We start from the raw sequence: 27,350 nt of genomic DNA, 5'->3' as shown, positions 1-27,350 counted from the left end.
TGTCCCCCGCGGTTCCCCCGGCGGCCCTACCGGCTCCCCCGGCGCCATGTGCGAGCCCAGCAAGCAGGACATCGCCGCCATCTTCAAGCGGCTCCGCTCCGTGCCCACCAACAAGGTAAGGGGCCGGGCCGGGCCGCGGGCAGCGCTCCGCCGCGGTGACACGTCGCACAGCCGGCGGGGCGGGGGAGGCGCGGGGCCCGCAGCCCGGCGCGTCCCTCCCGGGACAGCACGGAAAGGCCCGGCGGGTCCCCGGGGTGGCCGTCCCGAGAGCGGGGAGCCCTTCCCTGCCTGCCCCCCGTCCCTCCGGCCGGGGTCCTGCATCCCGAAGGGATGAGCCCCTGGGGAGGGAGGTGCGGCCCGCACCGGGTGCCTCAGGTCCGCTGCGAGGGTCAGCTCCGCTGGGCACAAAAACAAGTTCCCCACCAGCCACAACGTAGTATTGAGTGAGTGTTTCTTTTTTTTCCCCTCCTTTTTTTTATTATCCAACGGAGGGGCGCAGCCACTTCTGCAGTGATAAAAGTTTGTTGTTCTTTAATCTTAGTGGGCTTGTCCTGTGCTCAGGTGGGTTTTTCCGTGTTGTGAAGGTGTGGGCTGGGAAAGGTGCCTGGCCAGGTGACGCGGCACAAGTGCCTTCAGCTGCTCTGTGCTTCTTGTTTGTGTTGGCTTTGCGATGTACGCTGAGAACATACATGAAATAGACACCCACCAGGAAACTTTGGATTAGCGTTAAGAAGAAACACGTTGGGTTTGTTTCCTGGGAATAGGAATCCAGATGTCTGTCTCTGGTCCAAAACTGACTTCCACTCTTAGAACACAATTCATTACGACTGTACAGGTGTGGTTTCTCAGAAAGCAGAGCTCAGAGGTGAGCTCTCAGTTTCTGACAAAAGTATTCTTAAAACTTGCCTTTGCAATGGGGTAAAAAGTTTATCAAGGAAAGGTCCTAGTCCCAACAACGAGGGTGAGAGAAGATCTCTTACAAGCTCCTGAAATTCACTGGCACTATGTGTGAAAACTGAGTCGTTTAGGGCTATTGTGATGCTTTTTGTGTATTGGGATCATAGGAGAATTAAAAAGTACTGCCCCTGCCTGGCAAGCATGGAGCGCCTCGAGCAGTTCCCCTGTGCTGGTCTCCTTGTTACCCAGCTAGATTTAATCAGGTGGATATGGTACCTGTGGTTGCTCAGGTGTATCTGTCTCCTCATGTCAGATGCCACACAGAAATTCAGTGTTGACAAAGCAATATTAGCACGATGTGTGCTGCCACTCACTGTGGGCCAGTGGCAGAGAAGTGGCTCAGGCACAGAGAACTCGAGAACAATGCGGTGGTGCCCGGTCTGGTTTGACCTGAGAAGGCAGAGAGGGAGAGTGGAAAACAGCAGCTCAGATCTCACAGCTCTCCCATGCCTGTCTGTCTGACCATTCTCCTTAAGTAAAAGTTGTTTCTTCCATCAGTTTCTCCTCTCCTGTTTGATTACATCTTGTTTGTTTCCTTTCTGTTGTGTTCTTCTTAAGCAGTCTGCCTGCCCCTTTTATTTGTAAGTCTTTTTTTGCTGGGGAAGAAAGACATGGGAAAGTGCAAATATTGAAAAGGGTTCTGTATTAAAGGCTTAGTAATTTGCTTTAACTGTGCAGTTTATGTGTAGAGTTCGGGAAGAACTGACTGCTCTAGGCAGGCATGTGCATTTACACTGTTCTGGGTGCTCTGCAGTAGTTCTTAATGCACATGAGCTTAGGAAAAGAATTCTCATTTAAATAAATGCACAGTTTAATTTCTGGGTTATGGTGTGTTGAAAGTGATGTTTGAATAATTGTCTTGAAATTAACATCTGTAGTTTGATGTTAGTTCCCTTTATGAGGAGGTTTTGAGTTCTTGGTGTCTTTGGATGTTACATAATGTAGAGCTGCCTGGTGACAGCAGACTGGTGATCAGCTGCCTGATGACTTAACAAGCATGTTACAGTTATTAAGTAGAATGTATTTTGTACCCATAAAATTGTTCATAGTCCTTAAGCTACTTGATATTGTTAACTGGAGTGTTTGAGCTTTACAGCTCAGCTTTTTTGAAGACTTGCACAGTCAGGCTCTGCTGAAAGTCTCTTTTATTCTGTCATAGATCTGTTCCTCTGAGAATGTTGGTTTTTCATTCTTTTCCACATGGTTCTTTTCTTTGGTTGATGATGGTATTCCTGTCTCTGCTTGGACTCCCAGGTGTGCGTGTTGTGCTGGTGGTTTTTCAGTAGTTGAGTTTTGTTATTATTGTGGGTGTAGTTTGTGTCTGTTGGGTTTTGCCCCAGAATGGACTCTGCTATCTTGTGTCCCTGAAGTCATTTTGAGATCATGACACTTCCAAAGCGGGCAGTCCTCTTGCCTTCCTGCGGCCAGCACTGCAGTTCCCTCCCTGGCGTTGGCATTCCTGGCCAGGTGGCTGTGCTGTGAGGTGGCCCTACCTTTGCTCTGAGTCCTTGTGCCCATGTAGAGCTGCTTCGCAGCAGGATCAGCTGCTGGGATTATTAGTGCTGATGCAAGAGAAGAAGGAAAGCATATCTGGGGACAGTGGCTGGTATCTAAGAGGAGCTGCTTGGATTTAGATCACCTTGGCTTAGTGTGGCACTGCCTCCCGAGTTCCAGCTGGGTTAGTGTTCAGGCAGCTGGATCCACAGCCTGGGAATGGCAAGGTGTGGAACTTCAAAGTGTAGAGGTCTCTGTGTAACCCTGACCTCAGGGATACGTGATCTTGCTGAACCCACTCACCTCTTCTCCTTGTGCCAAAAATAGCATTTCTATCAGCTATTCACTACTGAATTTCCATATCCAATGACAATATTTTATTTATTTATAATGTAGATGTTTTGTGATTTAGTGACTGTTTACTGTGGATTATACCCAAATCTCTGTGCTCTCATACGAACATCTCAGTTAGGTCTTTGGCTGGTTTTTTCCAAAGTGACTCTTACTGAATCCACACTGTCACGAAGTGCTTTGACACAAAATAAACAAAAAGCATGCAAGCGTATTTTGAAAGCACTGGAGTATTTAAGCATATGCTTCAAGTTTATTTTTAATCAGTATTTTGATATTTTAGTCGCTCCTAAATCTCTACATAAAATACACTTTGTTTTTAAAATGGAAACAATTTCATGGGGTGGCTCTGAAATTGATTTTAATTTCTTCCCCCGATTCTTCGTAAAATTTATGTGGTGGGAAGCACTTTAAAAATTGAGAAAACTAAGCAAAATTAATCTAAATGTTAATGAAACATGCATCTATTTCTGTTGCATAACATTGATGGAAACAGCTGTTCCTTCTTTGCTTTCACAAGAAAATTGGATGTTCCTGCTTGCATCTCAATCCTGAAAGGTACATTTTTATAGCTGTGAATAATCTCCACAGGTGTCTGGTAGGGACTCCTGTGTGAGTGAAGATACTGAGCTGTGGCAGCCAACTCCGAGGTGATGCAATTGACTTTAAGATGTTGAAATTACAAGGTGCTTATAATTGGAGGAAAGGAAAGGGAAAGGAGGAGAATCTTCAGGTATGTTTGTGACTGACCTTTTAAAACATGGGTGGTTTTTTTAACCACTCACTCCAGATTCTTGTTTCCCATTTGTACTCCAGGGAATTTCCACAAGACTTACAGCTGTAAGTCAGCTTTGCTCTCCTGTATCAGAAGTGAGACCAGGGCTGCTTTGTTGGCTTTGGTTTCAAGCAGAATCTTCTCCTTTTTTGTTGTCCCCATCCTCCTTTGGCCTTGTAAGAGAAAGCCTGAAAATAGTCAATTTAAAATGAAGATGAGTCTCATGGTTTTTTAAAGGAACTGCTTCAAAGAATTGGGGGAAAAAAGAACAAGTTCTGATTACTTAGGCCGTGTGTTTTCTTAGAATATGGCATGAAGTCTTACTCATTCTTCTTTCTCCCTCACTCGCTCTGTGTCATTCTTCCACACGAGCTTATTTCAGGGACTCCCTCTAAGCCCTCCTGTTGTCACACATTCTGTGTAGCTTTCATTTCTGCTGTATGCCAGTGAATGCCCCATTTCCACCTACAGGAGTGGGATATATAAATAACATTAATGAATGTTGGGTCCCTGTTGAGAGGGAAAGGCAGGACTTGCACATGCAGAAGCTGTGATCTCCATGCTTTCTGTGTGTGTTACCTGTCATTACCTAACTGAAGCTCACCCTTAAAATGTTCAGTTGTTGGAAGAGTTAATGCTGGATCTGCTGGTGGACTGTGCTTGTGCTTGATAAATTTGGACTGCACAAGCTGAATCGACCCATATTAAACTGAGGAGTTTAGCTTCAGACTGCTCCTGGGCATGTAGTTGAAATTAATTTGGGTGGATGATGACTGACATGACTTGAGCCCAGACTCAGGGCTTGTTTGCTGTGGAAGTACAAAAAAAATGAGACAAAAATCTCTATCCACTTGTACAGAGGGAGTTTCTGGCAAGAAGACTTCTTAATTTTATTTTTATTTTGTTGTTCAGCTTGGCAAGGAAGTGCTGGAAGCACTGTGGCCTATTTATGGTGTTCAATATGTCCCCACCTGACTTGGAATAAACTTTGTTTTTTATATCTGCCTGTAGCTAGAACTTCCATTGCTATCTGAGGATGCATTAAGTTTATAGGAGGATGTTAAAGGATAAAGTTGCAGATTGGAATGCTGTCAATTTGTGTGTAAAAGCTTATCTCTCTGTGGAGTTATTTCTTATTAGATGGCTCTGGCTGTACCTATGGGTGGATGCTTTTACTATAAAAATACTTCTGTGCAGCCTTTGCAGATACCTTTGTAAAAGCATTGATCAGATAAAGTCCTGCCATACAGGGAGAGATGTGTACACATGGCATTAACTCAGGATAGCTGTCCCTGTTTGAAGTTGTGGTGTTCCTTGCATTTGATAATTGATTTGTATCAGATAATTTTTTTCTGCTTCTTGCTTTCCTTGGTCAAGGAAGCACAAAACTCAGAATAGCTGAAAAAGGACTTGAAAGTTGTGATCTGCCGACCTGCAGAGTGTGTAAGACATACACAGACACAGCTCTTGTTGTTTTGCTGAGTGTTAGAGGTCCAATGTGCTGGCAGAGGGTAGGGAATTCCTGGGTTTGTCCATGCAGTAGCTGTGGACCTGGTTGCTTTTTAACCAGCATGGCACAGACAGTGGAAAGGCTGATGTGGCAGTTGGTGTGTGATGAATCATGCAAGTGTCTGCAGAGGCTGCCCGGATAAGCAGTGCTCAGAGGCTTTCTTCACACAGCTGGATTGCCATGGCTAGCCCTGAAGGTCAAGGTTTCAATATAGGAAAGTAGATAACGATGGCATTAGTCCTGCTGATACCGTCTGGGGACTCACATGTGCAGCATGAGGAGAGCCTGCCCTCAGGAAGTATTTCTTAAACACTTTCCTATTCCAGCAGTGCTGGAAGTGTTGTGTTAAACATGTGTTTGAACTAGGCTGGTGGGAGTTCTCTGACCTGGTTTCTCAACCTGTGTACACTGGTTATAATTGGAAATGGGGAGGCATGGAGTTGTGTGGGCAGATTGTGTAACTCCTCTTTAGATGTTTAAAATTAGGATGTATGGAGTTGTCATGTCAACAAACGCTGTAAGAATGAGTTAATGAAGTTGGATCACTGCAGGGGTGTTACAGTGGTAGAAGGCCTGGTTATGCTCAAGTCCTGTTCCTGATCTTTGTTTGCTTTAAGGTGTGTTTTGACTGTGGAGCAAAGAACCCCAGCTGGGCAAGCATCACCTATGGAGTGTTTCTCTGTATTGACTGCTCAGGGACCCACCGGTCCCTTGGCGTTCACTTGAGTTTCATTCGGTAAGTACTTGGTGAGCTTTGACAGTAAAAGTCATCTTTTAATAGTTTTGTTTGTTCACATACCTGCTCAGAGAGGAAGACCCATTCTTCCTTCAACTTCTGATTGAAACCTTCTTAGTGTTCGTGTTGCTTTTGCTGTACCTGATAGCTTCTTGTGAATTGTGTTCAATTTGCTGGCTTTGCTTCCTGAAGCAGCTCATTGTGGTGGCACCTGACTTCTACCCTTCCAAGCCAAGCTGTTCTGTGATTCTGGTACTTGGGTAGTGCTCAGGCAGACAGCTGGTGCAGTAAATCTGCACCCTGATCTTGTCCCATTCCAGGTGAGTGTCCCAGCTGCTGACTCAGGGCCTTTTTGGGGTCTGATAAATAACTACAGATTACAAAAGAAAGGGGGGAGGGGAGAAACACTTGGCAAAAAACGAGAGTGATTTTAAATGGCTTTGGAGGTAACACTAAAAACATTTCTTTGTGTTTAGGTCTACAGAACTGGATTCCAATTGGTCCTGGTTCCAGCTGAGATGCATGCAGGTTGGAGGAAATGCAAATGCTGTACGTACTCCCGAGTGTTTGCTTTGCACATTGAAACTTGGTAGGCTTGGAAAATGTTGTCTGTCCTTACTGCCTCTCTTCCTGGGAGTATTCTTATTTTTCAAGTCCTTTTTCTTGGTTACAGCCCCCCCCCCCTTCATTTTTAAAGAATTCCTCTGGATGCTGGTTTCATCCTTCATTCTTGCAGCTTTTCCATTTTGGTATAACCTGAAAATGTTGGGTTTTTTTTCTTAGAAGTCTGTGATGAAAATCTCTGAAAAGGCCAGATCAGATTCCTTGTCAGTACATGTCTAATTTAGACAGCTGCTGAAAGATGGCTTGTAAACCAAGCTTATGGCCCCTTCCTGTGACCATCATTCCTTCCATGGCTCCTGAAAAAACATGCCAAAAGCCATGGAACTGCCAAAAGTCACCCTGGAATCAAGATCTGACTTCAGCTGAGTTAGCACTGAAGATAAGACATGCTGCATTGTTGGAGGGGGACTAGCAGTGTCATGGTTTGGTCCAATTCATATTGGCTGTTGCTTTCAACTTGATTTTTTTTATGTACTTATACAATGTATTTGTAAATTGAAATTCTGTTGACAGCTGTCTTTTCTCAATCTCCCTTTTTGTTTTCTTTTGTAAGCTCTTTGGCAATCTTTTCCCAGTTTTTTCCACAAATAACTGAGAGTGCTTCCCTAAGTTGGCCCACCCAGTGTGGGAACATGCAACTTCCAAAAGCAATTTCTTCTTTTCTTCTAATTAACTGAGTGCTTATCCCTTACCTTTTTTCATTTGTGCTTGGCCCTTAATGTTGTTGCTTTGAGAAGCTTCCCCCAAGCTTGCTTTCCATAGTCTTTTCCTTGACAGTTTTAACAATCTTTCCTTAAGTCTTTAGGGTTTTCATAATTTTTTTTCCTATTTACATACAAAAAATGCTGAGTTCAGGGTCATTATTACTTACTTTCCACTTTTGTATTTTCCAGTCAAATATTTTTCATTGAATTTGGCATGCAGCAAGTCACTGTCCCAGGCTTACAGATCTGAGCAGTTACATGGTGTCTTCTCCCTTTTTTTCTTCTGCCTGTCCTTGCTAAGTTACTCCTTTCCATGTTAGTACTGCTGTTATGAGTGCCCTCATCAAGTGTGTTATGCCATTTAATACATAAAAATCACAGTTTTGACTAATGAGAAGAGGGAGATTTCACATAAAAGTAGTTTCTTTTTTACCCAAATGCTTAAAAGCTTTGATTAAGTTATGTCACTTTTGCTGTGTAAAGGGTTTGAGGCAGTTGGAAAGAAGAGATGGCAAAGTCTGAAAAAGTCATCAGTTAATCTTAGAAAGCCTATTAGCAGAAGAGTAACAAAAAACCTTTGTTGTTTAATTTTGTGGGGTTTTGTCTTCCTGCTTGGATATCACTGTTTCCTATCATACATTGTACCAAGAGGTGCAATATACCCTCAACAACTCCCCAAGTACCTCAAATTCTCTGTGGTCTGGTTTGGATTGCTTCAGAGGATTAATACTCGGAGCTTGAAAAACCGGATTGGTAAATTGGCTGGACATTTGAAGTAAAATCAACACTTTCATTTTAATAGCACTAAAAAGCCATTCCCTTTTGGTTCCAGTTAAATACCAAATTCTAGTTTTACTAACTACTGGCGAGAAGCATTGCTAGGTTAACATCAATAATTTGTGTTCTGTAGTTGCCTGATGGTGCTGAATCCTGGGTAACAGTGGTCCTGAGCTTCCTGCTGTGTTTTAGATAGCTAGAAAATCCAAAGGGTCCTTATTCCTTTTGCTTTCAGATTAAATCTCTACGGTAATTGGAATTAGGGTTCTGAGCACCAAGTTAATAGGTGTATACATTTGCATGCAGAAATGCACACTCTTCATTTATTCATTTTATATAAACACACAAGCCTATAAACATACCTGGCCACATAGATGTGTGCATGAACACACCTTTCTTTTGAAGCAGGACCATTTTTGTTACACTCACTTTGATACTGTTGAACTTACATTGTTCTCTCCAGCCTGCCAGAGATGAAGCCAAGCAATGCCTTTTAGAACATTAGGAATGTGCTGTGAAGCACAGCTACTAGCAATCAATTTTACCTCTTCCTTCCACTTAATCACTTGATTTCAGAGCAAGGATTCTTTGTGTATAATGGAAGCTTGCGTTTGTGTATGCTCTTAAAGCATCTCACTAATGTATTGGGGTTTTTTCTGTTATATATAAAGAAGTTGCCAGAGTGGAGTTTTCTTTGTACTTTGCAGATTACTTAGACTCCATAATTTAAAAGATCAGATTTAGGCAGAGGAGCAGAGTCATTCGCTGCATTGCAATTTACTTTTGTGTCAAATGTCATTAGTTTTTAAACCTGTTCCTCACAGCATTCTCTGTGTTCTGCTTCCCAGTCTGCTTTTTTCCACCAACATGGGTGCACAACCAATGACACCAATGCCAAGTACAACAGTCGTGCTGCTCAGCTGTACAAGGAGAAGATTAAATCTCTTGCGACACAGGCCACGAGAAAGCACGGTACTGATGTGAGTAGTGTGTGTCCTGAGCCCTGGAGATTCCTGAAAAACTTCACCTTCTTTCCCTCTAAAGTCCCTTTAAATTTCTGAACAGTAATACAAAAGATTATCAGTCTTCAGATAACGTGGCCATTTCTCCATGAACCACGTAGTGGTTTTATTTTTGCTTATCTGGAATTGAATATTTAGAGAAGTACAGCATGAAAAATTGTAATAGAAGTAACTACAGAGTGTTTGTGATTTAAGTGGGATTTTTCTTGAACAGGTAAGTATGTATATTTTTGTTTTTTCCCTACAGAAATAATATCTGGGAAAATTAGCAAGTTATGTAGAACTTGATGCTCTCCATCAGAAATGCTGAGGCAGTTCATGCAAGCTGTCAAAACACTGTTAGGTTGTTGACAAGAGTTAAGCAAAGTATCCAGAAGTGATATCTGAAGTGTTAAATAAGTTCAGCAACAATTCTCTTCATACACAGAAAACATGTTTGCATTGCTTAATTCAGGTGGTTAAAATTTGTGACTGGTACACCTGAAGCTGATCAGATGAGTGGAAATTAAAAGCAAGAAGGCATGTTTTTTTATCTCTTACCTGTGCATCAAATAGCATGAAATTTAATGGATCATTCTTTATTATTCATACTATGGACAATGTAGTTCACATTATCAAGTTCAGAGAATATTTCTTTTGACTTAGTAAACAGCTTAAGATGTGAAATCTGTTCAAGTAAATACAATGTGCTGTATCTAAGCTTATGTTCAGTTCCCCAAATGACTCTTTGACAAACTGTGATGATCTTGTTTCAGTTACAGATTCCATGCAATTGTTCGATGCTAATTATTTGAAAAATTCAGTAAATACTTAGTAAATATTTTTAGTTGTGCGCTGCAAACTTAAATGATTGTGTGCTAGTTAAATTACTGAAGTAAATCATTCAGATAATTGCATTTATTACCAACCATCCCCTCCCCTGTTAAAAAATTCCTTTTCTGACTTACTGATAGAGCTGATTGTTGAGTGGTGAGGTGAGCTTGTACCTTCAGTATCCTTTCTGACAGAGGTCATTATTCCTGCATGGAGTAGGAGGAGCCATGAGAAAAGATTTGGATGTGAGTAATGTTGGAGTGCAGATCACAGGTTGGAGTCCTGTCCTGCATTCCTGTGGCACTCTGGAGCCCCCAGCCCTGAGATCTGGCTTTGCTCGAAGCTCTTGGCTGGTCCACCAGGAATACATGAAATATGTATGAATTTAATAAAAAAGGGAATGTCATCTACTGAACCTTGGATAAGGAAAATTATGGACAAGAAAAAAAATCAATGCATTTTTAACCTGAAAACAAAGCAGAGTCGTTTTAAGATTAATGCATTTGAAAAATACACATTCATGCAATTAACCTGTAAAATTCTGTCCCTTAATTTCAGCTGTGGACAGATGGGTGTGGAATGCCACCAGCATCACCTCACAACAAAGAGGAGGAAGATTTTTTTGCATCCCATGTTTCTACCAAGGTACAAATTACCTAATTCTTGTTTCCTTTCTAAACACTTTGGTTGACTGTGAGCTCTATGGTGAAGATTAAACCCTGAAAGAAAACTTTATCGAGGAAAGGTAGGTCAGGGAGTTAATATTTATCTGCTTTTCATTCACTGAGTCTCAGAATCCTTCCTGGATGTGAACCACTTTGTAAGATGATCATTTTAAATGACCCAAATAGTAGCTAAATGTGGAATGAAAACCTATTTTTTTGTAGACATAACAATTCCACTTGGAGCTAGGATTTCTTGCTTGGAAGTGCTCTGATATAAATATACAGTGTTATACCTTGGGTTTTCAGTCAGCAAAGTGTAACAGTTCTTAAAACATTTGTTGTGACCTGGTCACAAACCTGCCTCTTGAGGGGGATGTGGGAGGACTCACCAGGAATGTTGGGACGACTGCTCACAATCAAAAATGAAGTGTGTAGAAAATGGGAAGTGCAAGAGCTTCTGGTGGGGAGAAGGTGTGGTGATTGTATGTAAATAAATGATCCAGCATACAATAAATGAATGTAAAGCACAGTTAAAATGTGTATTATTTGGTTTGATGGTAAACATGTGGTAAACAGAATTCCTGAGAGGGGAAATAAAAGTGCTCAGGAGTGGTTTGAAACCATCTTGTTTTCCGTAAAGGTAGAAATTTCTTGTAATTTTAATAGCTGGCCTTCTGAGTACAGGTTTTAATCCTAAAAGCTGTAATCATAAGAATTCAGTATTAATAAAGCAGTGATGCTTAGGCAGTCTTTAGCTCAGTGCTCATATTTATTTGTTGTATTCTATTTTCTGTGCACTTTTGATTTTGTGGTTTTTTTCCCAAGGCGAAGGATACAGAGTGGGTGTTACCAGAACCAGTTTCTCTCCAGCAGAAAACTTCAGACAACATTCCAGAATCCTGTGAAGGTATGACTGATTCTTTGTTAACAGGAAGTTGCATTTTTCTGATTCTCTTCGTTTAGTCTCTTTTTACCCTGCTTTAACAGCTAAATAACCTAACCATGCTAATAACACAAGAATTTGGGGTGCCTGCTGCTCTTTTAGTGACTGGGAAAGCTGTGATGGAAATACCACACTATGGTGTATCTGCCAGGCACTACCCTGAGTACAGTGAGATGTGTTTGATGTATTTTAGTAACTTCATGCATTCTGAAGAGCCTTCTGATATTCTTACCCTTGTTATTCTTTACCTTTTAGGACCAGAACATGGACCAAGTGTTGATGGCCTTAGCACATCCCCACAGCCTGCATTAGGTAATGAATGAGAGCAGCAAGTGTAGGGAACCCAAATATCCCTTTGGAATGTCTGCCTGGGAAGAGCTGTGGAAACAGATTTTGCTCGCTTTTCAGAAATCTGAACATAAAAACTTGGACTGAAAAAAATCCTGTATTGCTAATGCAATAACTTCAATGCCCACACTCTTATACTTACCACTGAGCAGTTTATCATACTGTGAGTAAGGAAAAAAAGCTGATGGAAATAGAATAGAATCAAGTACATCAGTGATTTGTCACTTTGAGGCTTGTCCTGCAGTGCCAGGTGTCTGAGAATGAAGTGTTGATTCTCAGCAGCACAGGGGTAGTAAAGAAGTGCTGGCTGGGCCTAACTCAGTGCTTTAGGCAGGTATGGTCTTCTTCACTGTTTTTATTTGGGTTTGGGTTTTTTTAGAGCTGGAGACTGCAAAAAAGTTCACTGGATGCACTTCCTGCTTTTCTCATTTGCACCTTTAACACATGTTCTTCTAAAACAAGTGCTTTTCTTAGTTGGTTTGGACATCACAAGTTCTGTCTTATGGGAAGAATCTCTGTTCTGTGTATGCCCCTTTCCTCCCAAGCTCAGAGTAGTTTTTCTGTGTGCACAGGCAGCCAGTAGGAGCTGTTGATAATACTTGTGATATCTAGTGATGCAGGTATGTTTTATGTGTGTCACTGGTGGGTTTGAACACAGCAAATGCCTTTCTAGCCAGGAAAAAATTCATCTTGGAAGTGATATGAGGTCAGGTGGACCTCAAGTCTGACACAGAATAGCAGGTCCTGCTCTCCTGTTCTGTTGACTAGTGGGAATCTGCAACAGACAACTGAGCTGTAATTTTATTTCTGTTGCATATTTTCAAGAGATGCCAATCAAAGGTAGTTCCCCACATTTTCTTGGAGATAGTCACATCTCTATTCTGTAGCTCAGTTGAGTATCTCAGCCCCTCAGTGTGGAAAGACAATTAGAATAATAACTATTTTAAGGTTGATACTGTTGAAATTTTCTTCTGCAGTTCTGGAATTAATAAAAATTGTATGTTAAGTAATGTACATTTAATCTTTGCAGAGAACACCACCTTTATAAAAAAGAAGCCAAATCAAGCTAAGAAGGGGGTAAGTGCATATAAACAATGAGTAATTTTCACTGTATTACAGGTCATTTATTTTGAGATAGTTTAAAGGTAGTTTACAGACTTGCTTCTGTTGGGGTCTTAGCACTTTCTTAGCATCTGCTCTCTGCAAAAAGGCATGAAGAGAGTTGAGTGTCTCAGAATGATGGCTCAAGGAACAGGAAAACTGAGGAAGACAGCTTAAGTTTTGAATGTGTGCCTCTTGCAACTCAAGAAAACAGCCCTGATAGTCACCCTAATGCCACCCCGATTGTGGGCTGTCAGGGTGACAGCATGTTGCAGGGAGTCACTCCTTTTAGGTCTGGGCTACTATAGGACAAAAGATTTTGAAGGTTTATTTGAGCAGATAATTTAGATGAAATCCTGTGATTTTGTGCTGCCACTAGAAGGCCCTAATACCCAAGAGGAATTTTTTATTGAGAGCGGTTTGTGCGGTTCTGTTCCAGTGAGAACAACAGAACTGGGTTCACAGGTGCAGGTACAGTTTGTGATCTGTGTGTGCATGGCCTGGAGCTTTTACATGAAGGCTTTAAAGCAATAAAAGGTGAAGATAAATGCATTGTGAAATGTATTGTTGTTGCAGTTTTGTAGGTGAGGACTTAAACACAGAGGAGACTAAGAGCCGCAGTTTGAGGGCTGTGCCACCGAGTCAGCAACATCGTATCCATATTTGCAGTATTAAGTGGTTTTTAAATCTGATAATGGTTCCATTGCAACAGAATATATTCTATTATTCTTATACAACCAAAGAAACCAAAGTTGTTCAATGTATTATATTTATTTGAGCCTGCCAATCTCTGAACAATTAAAACTGCAATACTTCCATTTTTCTGTGGGACTTCACTGCAAAGCTAACTATAAATTTGTAAGAAGAATTAGTAGAAGCAGAATTTTTAAGTTCAAAACATGAAAAGAAGTATTTTCTCTGCTCCAGATTTTCCTTGCTGTCTGCACATGCTCCCTGACAGGGTGTAGTGTTTGCTGTTGCTTTCACATCTGGCTGTTAGGTCAGCTGAGGTGGTTGTCTCAGTTATAATATTCAGGCTTTTGGTTTTTTGTTTTTCAATAATTCCAGCTTGGTGCCAAAAAAGGTGGTTTGGGAGCCCAAAAAGTGAGCAGCCAAAGCTTTAGTGAGATTGAAAAACAAGCACAAGCTGTAGATAAAATGAAGCAACAAGAGGATCTTCATGGTAGTAAGAAAACTGAGAAGGAAGAGCCACTGTAAGTATGAATTAATTATGCAATGGTAAACCATGAAGCCTAATTTAGTGAGCTAATTGACAGCATTTTAAATACTACCACAGATTAGCATATGCCAATAAAACTTCAGCTCCTACTTTAAAAAAATGCCCAAACAGGTGGGGTTAAGATGAGCCAAGCAGTATTTCCCCCAGTGCCCTTTTTTTGGCTATTAAATATATGTTTCTACAGTTGATGATTTACTGTAGAAAATTAAGTATTAAGAAGACTCTTGAATTTTTTTTACCCTATGCTAGTTACCTAGTTTGTTTTGACGTGGTGAACTCTGTTTAAAACAGTCTTTCCAAGAGCATAGGGAATATTCAGATTAACTTGTACTTACTGGGTAAGAGCAGAGGGAGTTTAAGTATGTCTCGATTTGCCTGAAGCAATTTTCAGCTGATTTATACTGGAACTGCCTTCATTTTCCCCAAACCCCTTTGAATAATTCTGTGTGAGGCCTTGAATCTGTTTGTCCACCTTAATTAATAAATACTCAGCCCTAAAGCTCACATGCTGTTCCTGGTTCCTTCCACATTCCTCTGCTAAGTGCTTTTGGTTTTTAATATTTCATTAGTTGTCATCAAAATTAGACAAATAGATAGTTGGCTAGTGTACACTTCTACACTTCTACTAACGTCCTCTCAAGTGCTAGAGAATCCTTCCTATAACCTTTTAAGAAATTTTCTGAATTATTACATAATTACAGGATCACTTTTTGCTCATGGTACCAAGGCCTTTGATCTATAATCTCCTCCCCATTCCTTTTGCTCACTTTTATGTTGTCCTTGCAGAAATGAATGTTTTGGTTGAACTAAAAATACCAATTGCAAAGGGATCATTTGAAGTATTTTAACCACAAAATCATGGTTCTTGGTGATTGCCAAAAACTACCAGTGGAGAGACTCTGAAGTAACAACTAAATAATAATAAAAAGGATTATTCATGTATTATTATTCTTTATCAGTATTGTCTTTGATTGTATAATTTAGTTTGGAAGAAAGTCCCAAGCAGTGTCTTGGGTTTTGTGTCAGAAATGTATAAATCTAAATAGATCCAAGCCAGCTTTAAATAAAGTTCTGCAACCTTTCTGCAGTAGCCAAAACCATCTGAAAATGCCTGGAAACACAAGGGATGCACATAACACTTGAGTTTATGGATCCAGTCCCAGTGGAGGCAAGAGAACTGTATTTCCCTGAGATTATCATTTGGGAATTTTGACTGTAGGTGGCAGCAGATACCAAACTGAAGGGAAGGGTGAATTCTGCTAAAACTGTATTTGCTTCCAACTATTTTGTGTGGTGGTTTTAATTTTAAAAGCTTGAGTAATAAGCTTTCCTAAATTAATTCAATATGATTTTGTTATGTGGCAGGAATGGAAGTGATTCTTTTGTAGTTTAGTATTTAGAAGGAGGAAGAGTTCTGAGATTTGTAACTTTAAATGTGATTTTAAATTGGTACACAATTTCCTTATCTTCTGCTGTGCACTGACAAGAATAGATAGCTGAAATTACTTGTAAAAACTTGATCAGTATCCCCATTTGTTTTAATCAACAGCAGATAAAATTTTGATGTTCATAAAATAGATTTCCTGAGAAGGGCTGCTGATCTTTCTACTTGAAGTGCTGGGTAGATGTTACCAGTTACTCCTTTCTGCTTTGCAGCACGTCTACCAGCAGCATCCTAAATCTCATTTGCCTTTCCTCTGATAGTTCATTTGTACTTCATGCCAGTTGAGACTTAAGAATTAAAATATTGCTGAGTTGCTCATTAAGATCAATAAAAAATGTATCCCTTTTGACCTGACAAATTAAATTTAGGCAGTATTTCTGCAATTCTGTAACCAAGATGAAAAACCTCAAGTCTCTGCTGCACTGGTATGACTGGAAAATAGTAAGATGGTTTAGAGGTAAGGGATGGAGACATAGCTGGGCTAAGATCTTCCTTAAGGGAAGACTTTAGAAAATGCACTGCTGCAATAAATATTTTTAATATTCTACTAATCTTCCTGGGCTGATCATTCAGTGTAGCATTGGACATTTCTCTGGTAACTGTGTTTTGTTCCAGTGTATCATCTTTAAGGTTGGCCTACAGAGATCTTGATATTAAAGCAAGACAAGAAACCTTAAACCTCTCTGGTAAGAAGAAAGCTGAACTGGAGAGGCTTGGCATGGGATTGGGCAGCAACAGGAGGTATGTGAAGTTCTGGAAACTGTATTTGAAATACTCTGTGGTTTTATGCAGTTATCCCTCATTTTACTCAGGAAATGAAGAAATGGACTAAAGCATGTTATGGAAACTTGAGCAATATCAGCAAAAAACGTTCTCTTTGTCAAGGGAAGCTTCTGATATATTTAAGTTCTAACCTGCCAGACAGAGGTCAACCTAAATTGTGTTTTCCAGCTGTCAGAATGGGCTTTGTGTTCAGAAGTCCTGCCCCTGTTGGAGAGAACAACAGTTTTCCAAGGCTTTCCTTTATTTTGTTTAATTCCTCCTTCCTTAAATGTGTGTATAGCTTGGGCCTTCTCAGCAGGCTTCAGAAACTGGATTTGGGCTTTCATTCCTTTTTTCCTTTTAGGGTGTGAGCTTTGTCATCTCTTTACATGCTTGTTTTCTTCCTGTCCCCAGTGGTATTTCTCACTCAGTCACCTCAGATATGCAAACAATAGAGCAGGAAACACCCACAATTGCGAAGCCGAAGAAGAAGTACATGGATGATGTGGAAGACTCTTATTTCTCTTCTAGCTCAAGGTATTCTGTAAACTTTAGATTTTGGATGGACCTAGAAGCACATGCAGGTTCCATAATAATGTGCACAGTATTTTTGAAAGCTGCATGAAGGCAGTTTGAACCTGTGTACACGCCCAGCATGTTTTCAGGGGACATCTGAACCAGAAACGTTGTGGAAAAGTTGGCTTTGCCTCAGTGACAGATGGATTTGTGAAGAAGGGGAGGTAGCTTTGTTGGGAAGGTGGTCTGAACTACATGTTTGTAGATTTTATCTTGTCCAGAGTCTAGTCTCTGCTTGCACAGACAGTTGCCATATAAACTTTAATTTGCTGTATTCCAAATCCAGTGAATATTTTGTCACAATGACTTGTGTTCATTCCTTTTTTTTTTCTTTCTTGTGCTACTGTCTTCAAATTAAACAAGCATTGAAGTCTGATATTAGAGATACTACAGTTGCATCATTCTGCATGCCAAATGCAAAAACTTCAGTCTTTTCGAGGTGGTGTGTGTTGGGTGTGTAGTGTAGGTGTCTGCAGTCTTATTTCAGATGCTTTTATGTATCTGAACATAAAATGTAAGCAAAAACTAGTTGGAAAAATTTTTATCAGAGGATGAATGCAATGCAAATTATAAAATATTGCTCTTAGAGAAGAAAAATAATTAAATCTTACAGGCACTAATTTCAATGAACCAGCTGTTTCTGGACTGAGAGTATAAACAGGTGTTGCTTTCATGAACTGCCTTTATTGGATGCGTGCCACAGAAACATGAGAAATTGTACCTAATTGCTTGTAGACAGGCAAATAAAAGCACAAAGGCTTTTGTGTCACTACTTTGTAGTGCAATCACTGCAGCAGAAATACAAATGTGGGCCCAAGGAAAGTGGCAGTAGTCTTGTAATAAAACATAGCATTTCAGTGCTTGCCTTGTTTGCTCCCTGAACAGCACAGTTACTGCTCTCAGATTATTCATCAGCTACCAGCAGGCAAAGGATGAATTATGGAGGAGGCTTTTTGATGTGTGGTGGTTCAGTGAATAGAGGATAATTGTAACCTGGCTGTTCCTTGCTCTTCTTGTTCTGGTTAGAGCTGGGAGGATCTAATTGGAGTTGGTACAGAAGTTCATTCTCTTTAAAGAAAGAACAGTCAGATTTGGACTTGTTAAAGGTATTATTATCCTTTATTTCAAGCTGTGGCTTTGAAATAGAGGCGGAGTAGCTTTAGCATCATCTTAGTATGTGCCCAAAAGCAAAATAATCATACTGGATATTAGAGTGCTGATAAGTGAATTAAGCAAGCTAAAGGTCTCAAAGTTTAGACATATAATTGAAGCCTCTGAAAATCCTGAATTTTGATTTTTGCTTTTGCTACAGTTAATAAAATCTTTATTAGTGTCACAATGTAAAATGTTATTTTCTGTTAAATGCAGTTTGTCTTTCTCTCCCCACCCCAAATACTGAAGAAGTATTTTGCAAAGCGACAATAATGAGAGGGAAGGTTAGAGAAAATAAACACTTCTACTCAAATCAGCTCATGCAGCTGCTGCCCAATGCCATGGTTTTGGTGGCCACTGTGAGACTGGAAAGCTTCAAATCCTTAAAAACACCTTGATTGATTGTTATTATGGAATTTATAAAATTGCTGTGGTTTCTTTTTGTCTGTCAGGAGAGAGACTCTTGCTTTTTGGCAAGTTCATTCCAGACCTGTCCCTCATATTTTCTGTGCTCGGTGCTCAGACTTTGCTCCTGCAGGTGTCACATTTCTCACAAACTGCAAAAACCAGTGGCCTGACCATTCCTAGTGCAAACATGGAGAACTTTTCTTTTTTAAAAGTATTTTTCACAAAATGCAGGTGCAGACTTTAATATTCTATCTAGTTCTACTGAGTGATTCCTTTCTCCTATCCCCTCATGGTTTTGATCATCTTTCTCCCCATCCTGGTTATAGCCAAACTTCAGGTAAATTTCTTCAAGCACAAAGGGAAATCTTAATCTTTGGCATTTTAATAGTTCTTGGTGGTTTATTCTTTTTCAAATACTTCCCACACATGCTGAGATATGTGTAGGTAATCAAAAGGGGAGAAGATCAAATAACCTACCAGAACTGACAAACATGCTTCATTTTTTTTTCCTTTACTTTGTTTTGTGTTTTCCCTGCAGTTTTGATGTGCAAGAGAGGATTGTCTTATCAAATTAAGACTCACTTTCAAGAAATACGTTTTTAGCATTTAATTTTAATAAAATGTGCTGCAAAACACACAAGTTATTAATATTTTGATTTTAAAAAATATGGAGAACCAGGAACAAAGTCTTTCTTTCCTGTTCTGAGCTGTTGGATTCAACTGTACAAAGCTGCTAAAGCAGTATTGTGAAATCCAGATTATTCACTGACAATTGTCATTTTGGTGAAAACACACTTGCTAGTGAGCACTTATTATAGCAGTCATTATCTAACAACAAGCAAATACATTCCCACTTTTCAATAAGTAACAAAGCTCTGACTTTTCAATAGGTTTTTCTTTCTTCTTTTGTTCTAGGTACTATGATTCTTCAGATTTGAGGAGCAGCACTTTCTCTAAATGGGATGACAATTCAGATGCTTTTTGGAAGAAAGAAAATAATAGTAGAGACACTGATATATTGTTAACTTCAAAAAGCATGGGATTTTCAGACAGGTACACCAAGAAAACCAAACTGATTTTTGTCCAGAAAGCCCAAGTGTGTTAATGTGATTTGAGTCCTGGTCATAGTAGTTGGATTTTTTTCAGTCCATGGAAGGAGAATTTGGCCAGAACTTCCATCAGCAGTCAAGGGAACTCCTGACTGAACTTCTTTCATAAGCTGAACTTCTTACATTTTAAGCACTGTTTGTTGTGCTCAGAGCTGTTCAGTCCATGTACTGGAGGTAATTCCCAAACACTTCCAGCAAAAAAGGAAGTAGACAAAGCATGGGGAGAGACTCAAATATTTGCCCTGTTCTGAGCACGTACCTGCTTTGTTCATTGTGTGATGAATCAAAGGAAACCTTGTTAACAAATGAATGAAAATCTGGTGTGTTCAGCTCTGAGGATGCAGGTACTGGAGGCACAAACAGCAGGTCGGATTGTGATGATAAAAAATATCTTTCCTCTATGACAACTGTATTTTTATCTTTGTAACCAAGTGGAAAATACAAGAATGGGGGGGTTATGTGCTTGGTTGGTGTTTTCTGCCTCTGTTCCTTTTACTTTAAACCATACTTTTCATTAACCTGTAAAATACAGTTTGAGCACTTTAGTGCTTCTTGTTTGATTCCTTTCCTTCTGCCATGATGTGAAGGAAGTTTCTCTCCCTGATGCAGTTTGTTTTCCTTCCAGGCCTGCATCTCGGCGTAAGCCTGAATATGAACCTTCTGCAAACACAGATGAAGCACAGAAAAAATTTGGCAATGTCAAAGCCATTTCATCAGACATGTACTTTGGAAGGCAAGATCAGGCTGATGTAAGTAGGAAGCAGTGATAAGTACTTTTGAATGTTAAAATAGTCTTTGACTATAAAAATGGTGTTCTTGTGAATCAGAGAGAAGGCAATGAATAGTAAAAATTGATAGAATTAGTAAGTTGATAGAATTATGTCCCCTTGATTATTTGTTTGATAGAACAAATTCCTGATGATTTAGAATTTAGTTTTAGGGAATTGCAGTTGCACATAGGACCATACCTCCATCATTCTTTTCTGATAGAAGTGGTAGACTGTGATTCAGCACTCCTGAATTTTGGTAGAATCAGGCTTAATTACTTCTAAATACCCAAACTGATGCCAACAAACCACTGCTAAAACATCTTCCTGTATTTGTTACATAAAAACACCAATAATGTTGTAAAGCTAACCAAGTAAATAAATTGTTCAGTGAATTGCATGGAGTTGAATCAGCCTAGAATAAAAACAGATTAATACTGTGCTGCATTTTGGAGGTGAGATGCAGATTTTTAATGAAAAATTAACAGTGTAAATATTAATGTAAGAAATACAATTACTGTTTGCAGGGAACTTGGAAAAAGTTGTTTTAAAAGTGTCATGGGGTTGGAAGGGTCAGCAGGATGTTAACTGCAGTGCTTTCCCCTCCATTTCACATTTTTAGTTACTGTTTTTAATGGTTGCATAGTTTTTCAGCAATTTTAGGGTAACTAACAGCGAGTGGGACCCTTGGTGTTGCAATGATAAAAGTCACTCTTGGGTAACTCAGGAATGAGATGGTGACAAACTCAGTGTTAGTGAAGAGAAAAGTGAAATGGGCACAGCTTTCAGTATGGTCCACTTCAGTTGTAAATGTCTGTAGTCTTTCAGATTATCTGACATGACCTCAAAAGGTGGCAGCAAACTGCTGAACTCCTTTTTATTCTCAATTCTTTCCCAGTATGAAGCAAGGGCTCGGCTAGAAAGGCTTTCTGGAAGCACATCCATAAGTTCAGCTGACCTGTTTGAAGACCAGAGAAAACAACCAACAGGTACAGATCAGAGTGAGAACTGGAGCATGTGGGGAATGCAGGCCCTGACTCTGCTTCTAATCACAATTATCACTATGTTCTGCAAGCAAAATGCTAATAGCTCAAACAGGCATGGCAGGTGCAGTCATTGTTTAAAAACTAACCCCTTAAATTTCAGGTTTTGTGGGTTTTGGTTGTGTAAATTCAATGTTTTATACTGGGGGGGTGTGTTGCAAATAACACGACTGTTTTGTAAATAACTTTTATCAAAGGAAAACTAATATATTCCAATGAGGTAACACCTAAATGGACTCTCAGGTAGTTTTTTTGATCAGTTACCATAAGAAGCTCATTAGCTGTCATAATAATAGTGGATCTAGGAAAAATCATTAATAAAGTATTAGTGGACTTGAAATTCCCGTGTAATCTGTTGCACGGCATATCCATTCAGTGGGATATTAGCTTCTACCTCTGGCCTTGCAAAATTATTAAGGAAAATCTTCACTTGGTTTGTCTGTTTCAAAGATTTGCTGGAACACCTCACATTGGAGAGTGTAGTGCATCCAATCAGAAGGGGAGAAAGATTAGATTGACTGAAAAGAGGCCCCTTGTTTTCTTTCCAGCACTTCTTGGATTGTGCAATAATGTGCAATAGAAAAGGTGGGAAATACTGGAACATTTTATAGGCTTAATCAGTTGAGTTTCATTCCTTAACTTAGGAAGAAATTGGAAAGAGTTACTGAAGAACTTGAAATCTGTGACTAATTATTCAAATAGGAGGGAAAAACCCCAAAACAAGTGTTTAGTTTGATCCCCTGAAAGCAAGTTTGAATACACTGACTAGCAGAGAAATAACTCCTGGTACTAGTTGCTTGTGTAAAAAAACGGTTTAGTAATTTGAAACGTGAAAAGAAAAGTTAAAGAGGGAAGAAGATATCAAGCAGAAATCACAGTAAGTTGCTGTAGCCACTTGAAAGAGCATTTGCAACATGGTGTCATAAATTCACACTGTATCAAGTGTACAGAAACTTCCCTTCCTTCCTGTCTCTGTTACACCCCTCACCCCAGAAACTGTCACCTGGCAGTGGCCCTTCTTGGAGAAATGTTACTGCACTGACAGTGTGTCTGGTGTTGAATTCATGCCCAGACTATCATTAGTTCCATAAAATAAAGGCAATCAGGACACTGTCAACAAAAACACGGCTGTAGTTCTGCGGTCCTTGCCAGGATAAAACATCCTTTGCATCTAAAGTTGTTTTTATGAGCACTGACGAGATGTCAGGGTAGAATAGTTTGGAGCTGCTTGCTTTTGTACAGAATGCTGTAGGAGATTTTTAACCAAAGGGGGGCCTGAAAGAAAAAGCCTTTTTTGCATTATTTCAAACCTGATGCTTGTGAAAGTCAAGTGGCTGACTTGGAGGTGCTGATATGGAAGGAAACCACAAGAAAAGGAGTTGCTTTCCTGCCTCGTTTACAAGAACTTTTTCAGACCAACCAAACGTAACCAGCAAGTGATGAGAGAATTCTTGTGGCTGAGAAGTGGTTAGAGCTTCTCAGGTTATTTATATTTTCAGATTTTATTTCTGTGACTCTGATTTTAGTAACAAAAACGCCTGAAGCATTTGATGAGTGGAACAGATTGTAAGGAAGTCCAAATTACAGCTCAGAAATAGGGCTGTCTGAGAGGAATCTTGAAAATAATCTGTAAAGAGCATCTATAATACCTATAAACCCATGCTGGGTTGAAGGATTGGAGGGGGAATTTCTCTGAGTGTAAGAAGGCATCTGTGCTCAAACCAGCTTCTTATCTTAGGTGAAACAAATTATCTCCAGGATGGTCTGTCCCAGCCTGCTCAGGAGGCAGGTGCCTTTAATTTACCAGGACAGAGGAGCTACAGGTTCCCTCTCTGTCTTCCTCCTCCACCCCTGTTCAAAAGACTAAAAGGAGTCTCCATTTGGAAAATGGTCTGGTTTGGGATGGTTACTCCCTGGAGCCCCATTCATTCCCAAGATCTTTGGGGTGACCTCAGTGTGGCCTTGCAGTGCCTGAAGAGAGCCCACAGGAAAGATGGAGAGAGACTCTTGACAAGGGCCTGGAGTGACAGGACAAGGGGCAATGGCTTCACACTGACAGCAGGTTTAGATTGGATATGAGGCAGAAACTGTTCCCTGTGAGGGTGGGGAGGCCCTGGCACAGGTTGCCCAGAGAAGCTGTGGCTGCCCCATCCCTGGCAGTGTCCAAGGCCAGGTTGGATGGGGCTTGGAGCACCCTGGGATAGTGGGAGGTGTCCCTGCCCATGGCAGGGAGGTGGAATGAGATTATCTTTAAGGTCCCTTCCAACCCAGGCCATTCTGTGACTGATTCTGTGACCATGGTTCTGTGATTCTGGTTTACTCTGATTTGTGCCTTTGACAGTATCAGATATTGAGACATGCCAGTAATTATTTTCACCAATGAATGGGTGATGGTAATTGTTGGCATGTTAATACTTAGCATGCAGTTAGTTTAGAGTGCAATTAGAGTAGTTAATTAATTATCTTTGATTTCTGTTACTTGTAGACTTGCACCTTCCATAATAACAGCAGTGCTAACTCTGTCCAAAATATATTGACTTTAAGGAAGGCTGGATTGTCAGCGTTAGTCTGGAGTTTTAAAACCTAATTTATTGGCATTTACTGTAATTTTTGTGAAATTTTCCAAGCCTCAGATGTAGTAAGGCAAAATATGTGTGTTTATACAGCATGAAAATCACCCCTATGCATGCACACAAATTGAGTTCCTCACTTGAGCCACCTCTGAAGTGCATTCACCTTTAAATTGCAAGGGGATAACAGCTGTTGAGGATACAAAACAACATTGTCACAGACTGGAAATACAGAATAAATCATTTACTATCCAAACATGAATTGCTTAGCTGGGAATAGAGAGTGTAGAGGATGACACTCTTGGGTGGAATTAATGAAAACCTGAAAACAATCCAGAGGAAGATGCATTTAAGACACTGAGATCTCTGTCTAGTGCTCCTGTCCATATGTTGTACTTCAGGGAGGAAAAAAAAAAGTTTTCTATAAATATAAATAATATAATGCTTTTAATATAAAATACTGTTTTCCCCGTGTGTGTGTTCTCCTTTTAGGAAGCTACAACATTACCAATGTCTTGCCTTCAGCTCCTGATATAGCTCAGTTTAAACAAGGAGTGAAATCCATGGCTGGAAAACTTTCTGTCCTTGCCAATGGGGTCATGACATCTATACAGGTGAGTAAAAATGTCACAGTCTACTAACCATCAGTTGAAGTCTTTCTGTAGTGATTTACTACCATGGATCCTGGATTATCTTTAGGGAGAAAGAGTGAATTTGGTTTTGAGCTCTGTAGACCTCTCAAAGTAGACTGTACATCTTTATCATTTAAAATATAAATCTGTATTTGCTAGCTCACCTTCATTAGGATATATTTTTTTTCTTAAAACAAAAAATCCCATCATGAAAGTTACTTATTTTCACTCTGTTTTTAAACTCATCACAGTTCCTAACCCAGAATGGAGTAGTTTGGTTGGACCTGCAGTGATCATCCAGCCCAGCTCTTGTGTTGGTTCTTTAATTGACCTTTGACCCATGTTTTGCACAAAAAAAGACATCCTGGCCTCAGTGTCCAGCATGTTTCATGCTCCAGTCACTTGGCAATTCTGTATGAGGTCATTGGGAGCTCTCAGATGTTTGAAAATCAGGCTGATTATCCTGGAATTCAACCCTAAACTCCAGTTCTTGGAAGCACTGGTCAATTTTCTGAAAGTCTTGAAGAGGTCATCTGCTATTTAATTGCACAAATGGAAGTAAAACTGATTTCTTTCCATGGAAAACCCATTCATGTCTGGTTTGTTGTTTTTACTTTTCTAGGATCGATATGGTTCCTAACTGAAGCTAAAGAAGGATTCCTCTTCAGGCACACAAGTGGTCACTCTGCTGATTCAAATGAAGGTTGCCTTAAGACTGATGATGTTTTCACCTGTTTCTTAGTGCAGATTTCTGAGTCAGCCTCTTCTGAGTGCTGTTTCATCTTGACAGAGCAGAAATCTTGCAGCAGCTTGTTACATGACATATACTTTTTCTTTTTTTCCTTCTTTCCAGTCTTTATTTCTTAACAACCTTACTGTTAGATAAATTTGGAGCTTTATTTTATTACTGGTTCTGCCTGTGAGGCAGGAAAGAGAAAGAAGGAGGTGGTGTTTAGTAGACTGTAGCAAAATATACACTTAAATTAAACCTGTGCTTGCCAGGAAGTAAAAGCTCTTGAAGTCATAAATGGATGTGCATTAAAATGGTGGGGAATTAGTGGTTTAAAACAATATTCCAGCTAGAAGGTTCTGTGCTTAGATGTGAAGTGTGGAGAAGTGAAAATGTGGTAATACTAAACAGTGGATTTCACCTTGTTGTGGGAACAGTCTATTTATTCCAAATTTTGAAAGTTACAAAAAAATTGCAATATAGAATCCTTAAGTGCTTTTAAAAATTCTGTATTGTGTACAAATTTGAAAAAAAAACCTTGAAATACACTAAGGGCCTAATAGAGTAGTTAATTAAGTACTTGTTAAAATGTTCAGCACAATCTTAGATTTTTGATAAGTTATCAATTATTGAATAAGGAAATAGTGGGGCTGTGTTTTAGACAGTCTAGAATTTATTGCTGATGACATCCTGCATAAAAATTATTATGACCTTAAAGAAAAAACCGTACAACCAAGAATGAATTCAAGTTAATTCTGTTCTGTAATTTTCTTAATTCAGATTTGTAAACTGCTGATATCTAATAAAAACAATTGATATGAACTCAGTTTTAAATTCAGTTTCTATGTGTGGTCACCAGTATCCAGCTTTCTAAATACTGTCAATCTGTATTTTGTCTATACAGTGGTCTGGTAAAATTAGCCTTTAGTTTCAGGTAGCAAAACTTGTTTTCGTATTAAATTGCTGTAGTGATTTAGAAATCTAAACACTAAGGTTGGGGTAGAAAATAAACTACTGAACTGAGATACTGTGTTAAATAGAGTTAACAGTGTAGCTGTATTTGGGGTTTAATTTCTGCCTGCCTCATATCTAATTCTCACCTCCAGTAACTTGCTCTTGTGGCTGTTGGGTTTAGGTTTATTGATTAAATTTATTCATCAAAAAATTACCTTTCTTTTTTAAGAGAATTCCAAGATGAGCATTTGTTCTGCCTAATGGTACAGCTTTGCCAGAAAAGATTTGCTTCACTACCTCCTTTCCCACCCTATAGAGATGATTTTGGTAATGTAACAGAAGAAATTTGGCTTTCCCTAATTACAGGTAGCACGTTTTGGCTTTCGAAGTAGTCTTCATTTGAGTGTACGCATAAATTTATTACAAATAATCAGTGATCCGCTTTTTGGAGTTGTGATAATGCAAACAGCATCCAGTGACTTGCACAAGAGATGCTCCTCCAGTGTCTGGACTGCATATTCAGACATCTGAGGATGGATACAGATGCTTAAATTAGGGCAGGCCAGGGTAAGGTGTGTTTCTGTCCCCTCTTATGGTTCCTCGTTGGTAACAATTTGTGACATCAGCTACACTGCAGTAATTGTGTCCTGGTTTTATGCATTGTTGCACACCACTCAGAGATGGAAAAATACCAAAAAAATGTGTATATAAATGCTTTTGTGACAAGCTTCCAAAGGCAACTTGGCATTGGTCACCAGTTGTGTTTTGTTGCAGCTCTTCTTCCCTTAATTCCCTCTTCCCACCACTCTACATCTTGCTCTTCCCAAAAACAGCAGCAGCATCTGTGAACCATGCAAGTTAAGCTTCCCTCTTAAAATCCTGTAAGGACACTACATATAAGGGAAGGGGAAAGAGGATTATTTAATACTTTATATTTCAGGGAGTTTATTTTTGATGGTTAAATTGAAAGAGCTAAAAAAATGTTTAAACATCAGAATGAGGATTAATTCTGTACTCTCCTTCCCCAAGTAAGCTGTGAACGGAGTCTTGTGCTCTTGCTTTAATGCTGTCATTCTGCTCTGGTCCCACTGCTGGGAGAAGCAATTCCAGAGCCATTAAATTATTTTTTAGAAGGATTTTGCA

At 39.8% G+C, this 27,350-nt stretch overlaps 1 protein-coding gene across 3 annotated transcripts; it reads left to right on the top strand.

Annotated features, from left to right (window-relative positions):
* Positions 1-25,980, top strand: ARFGAP3 (ARF GTPase activating protein 3). 3 transcript variants are annotated; one of them, XM_082280965.1, is made up of 16 exons: positions 1-115; positions 5,705-5,823; positions 6,300-6,351; positions 8,777-8,908; positions 10,322-10,408; positions 11,254-11,335; positions 11,627-11,683; positions 12,750-12,796; positions 13,889-14,034; positions 16,120-16,245; positions 16,681-16,803; positions 19,318-19,455; positions 20,137-20,260; positions 21,177-21,267; positions 24,384-24,505; positions 25,146-25,980. In XM_082280965.1, exons 1-16 carry the CDS (start codon positions 47-49, stop codon positions 25,161-25,163), a joined length of 1,533 nt encoding a protein of 510 aa, XP_082137091.1. In that variant the 5' UTR covers positions 1-46; the 3' UTR covers positions 25,164-25,980. The 3 variants fall into 3 exon arrangements, with proteins under 3 accessions (XP_082137091.1, XP_082137090.1, XP_082137092.1); XM_082280964.1 differs by having other exon boundaries at positions 6,300-6,372; XM_082280966.1 differs by lacking the exon at positions 5,705-5,823 and having other exon boundaries at positions 13-115; positions 6,300-6,372.
* Positions 25,981-27,350: the final 1,370 nt, after the last annotated feature.

This window comes from Coloeus monedula (assembly GCF_965178545.1).
Source record: "Coloeus monedula genome assembly, chromosome: 4".
Classification (NCBI taxonomy): domain Eukaryota; kingdom Metazoa; phylum Chordata; class Aves; order Passeriformes; family Corvidae; genus Coloeus; species Coloeus monedula.
Note: the sequence above shows the minus strand (reverse complement) of the source record. Positions and strands in the feature narration are given on the sequence as shown.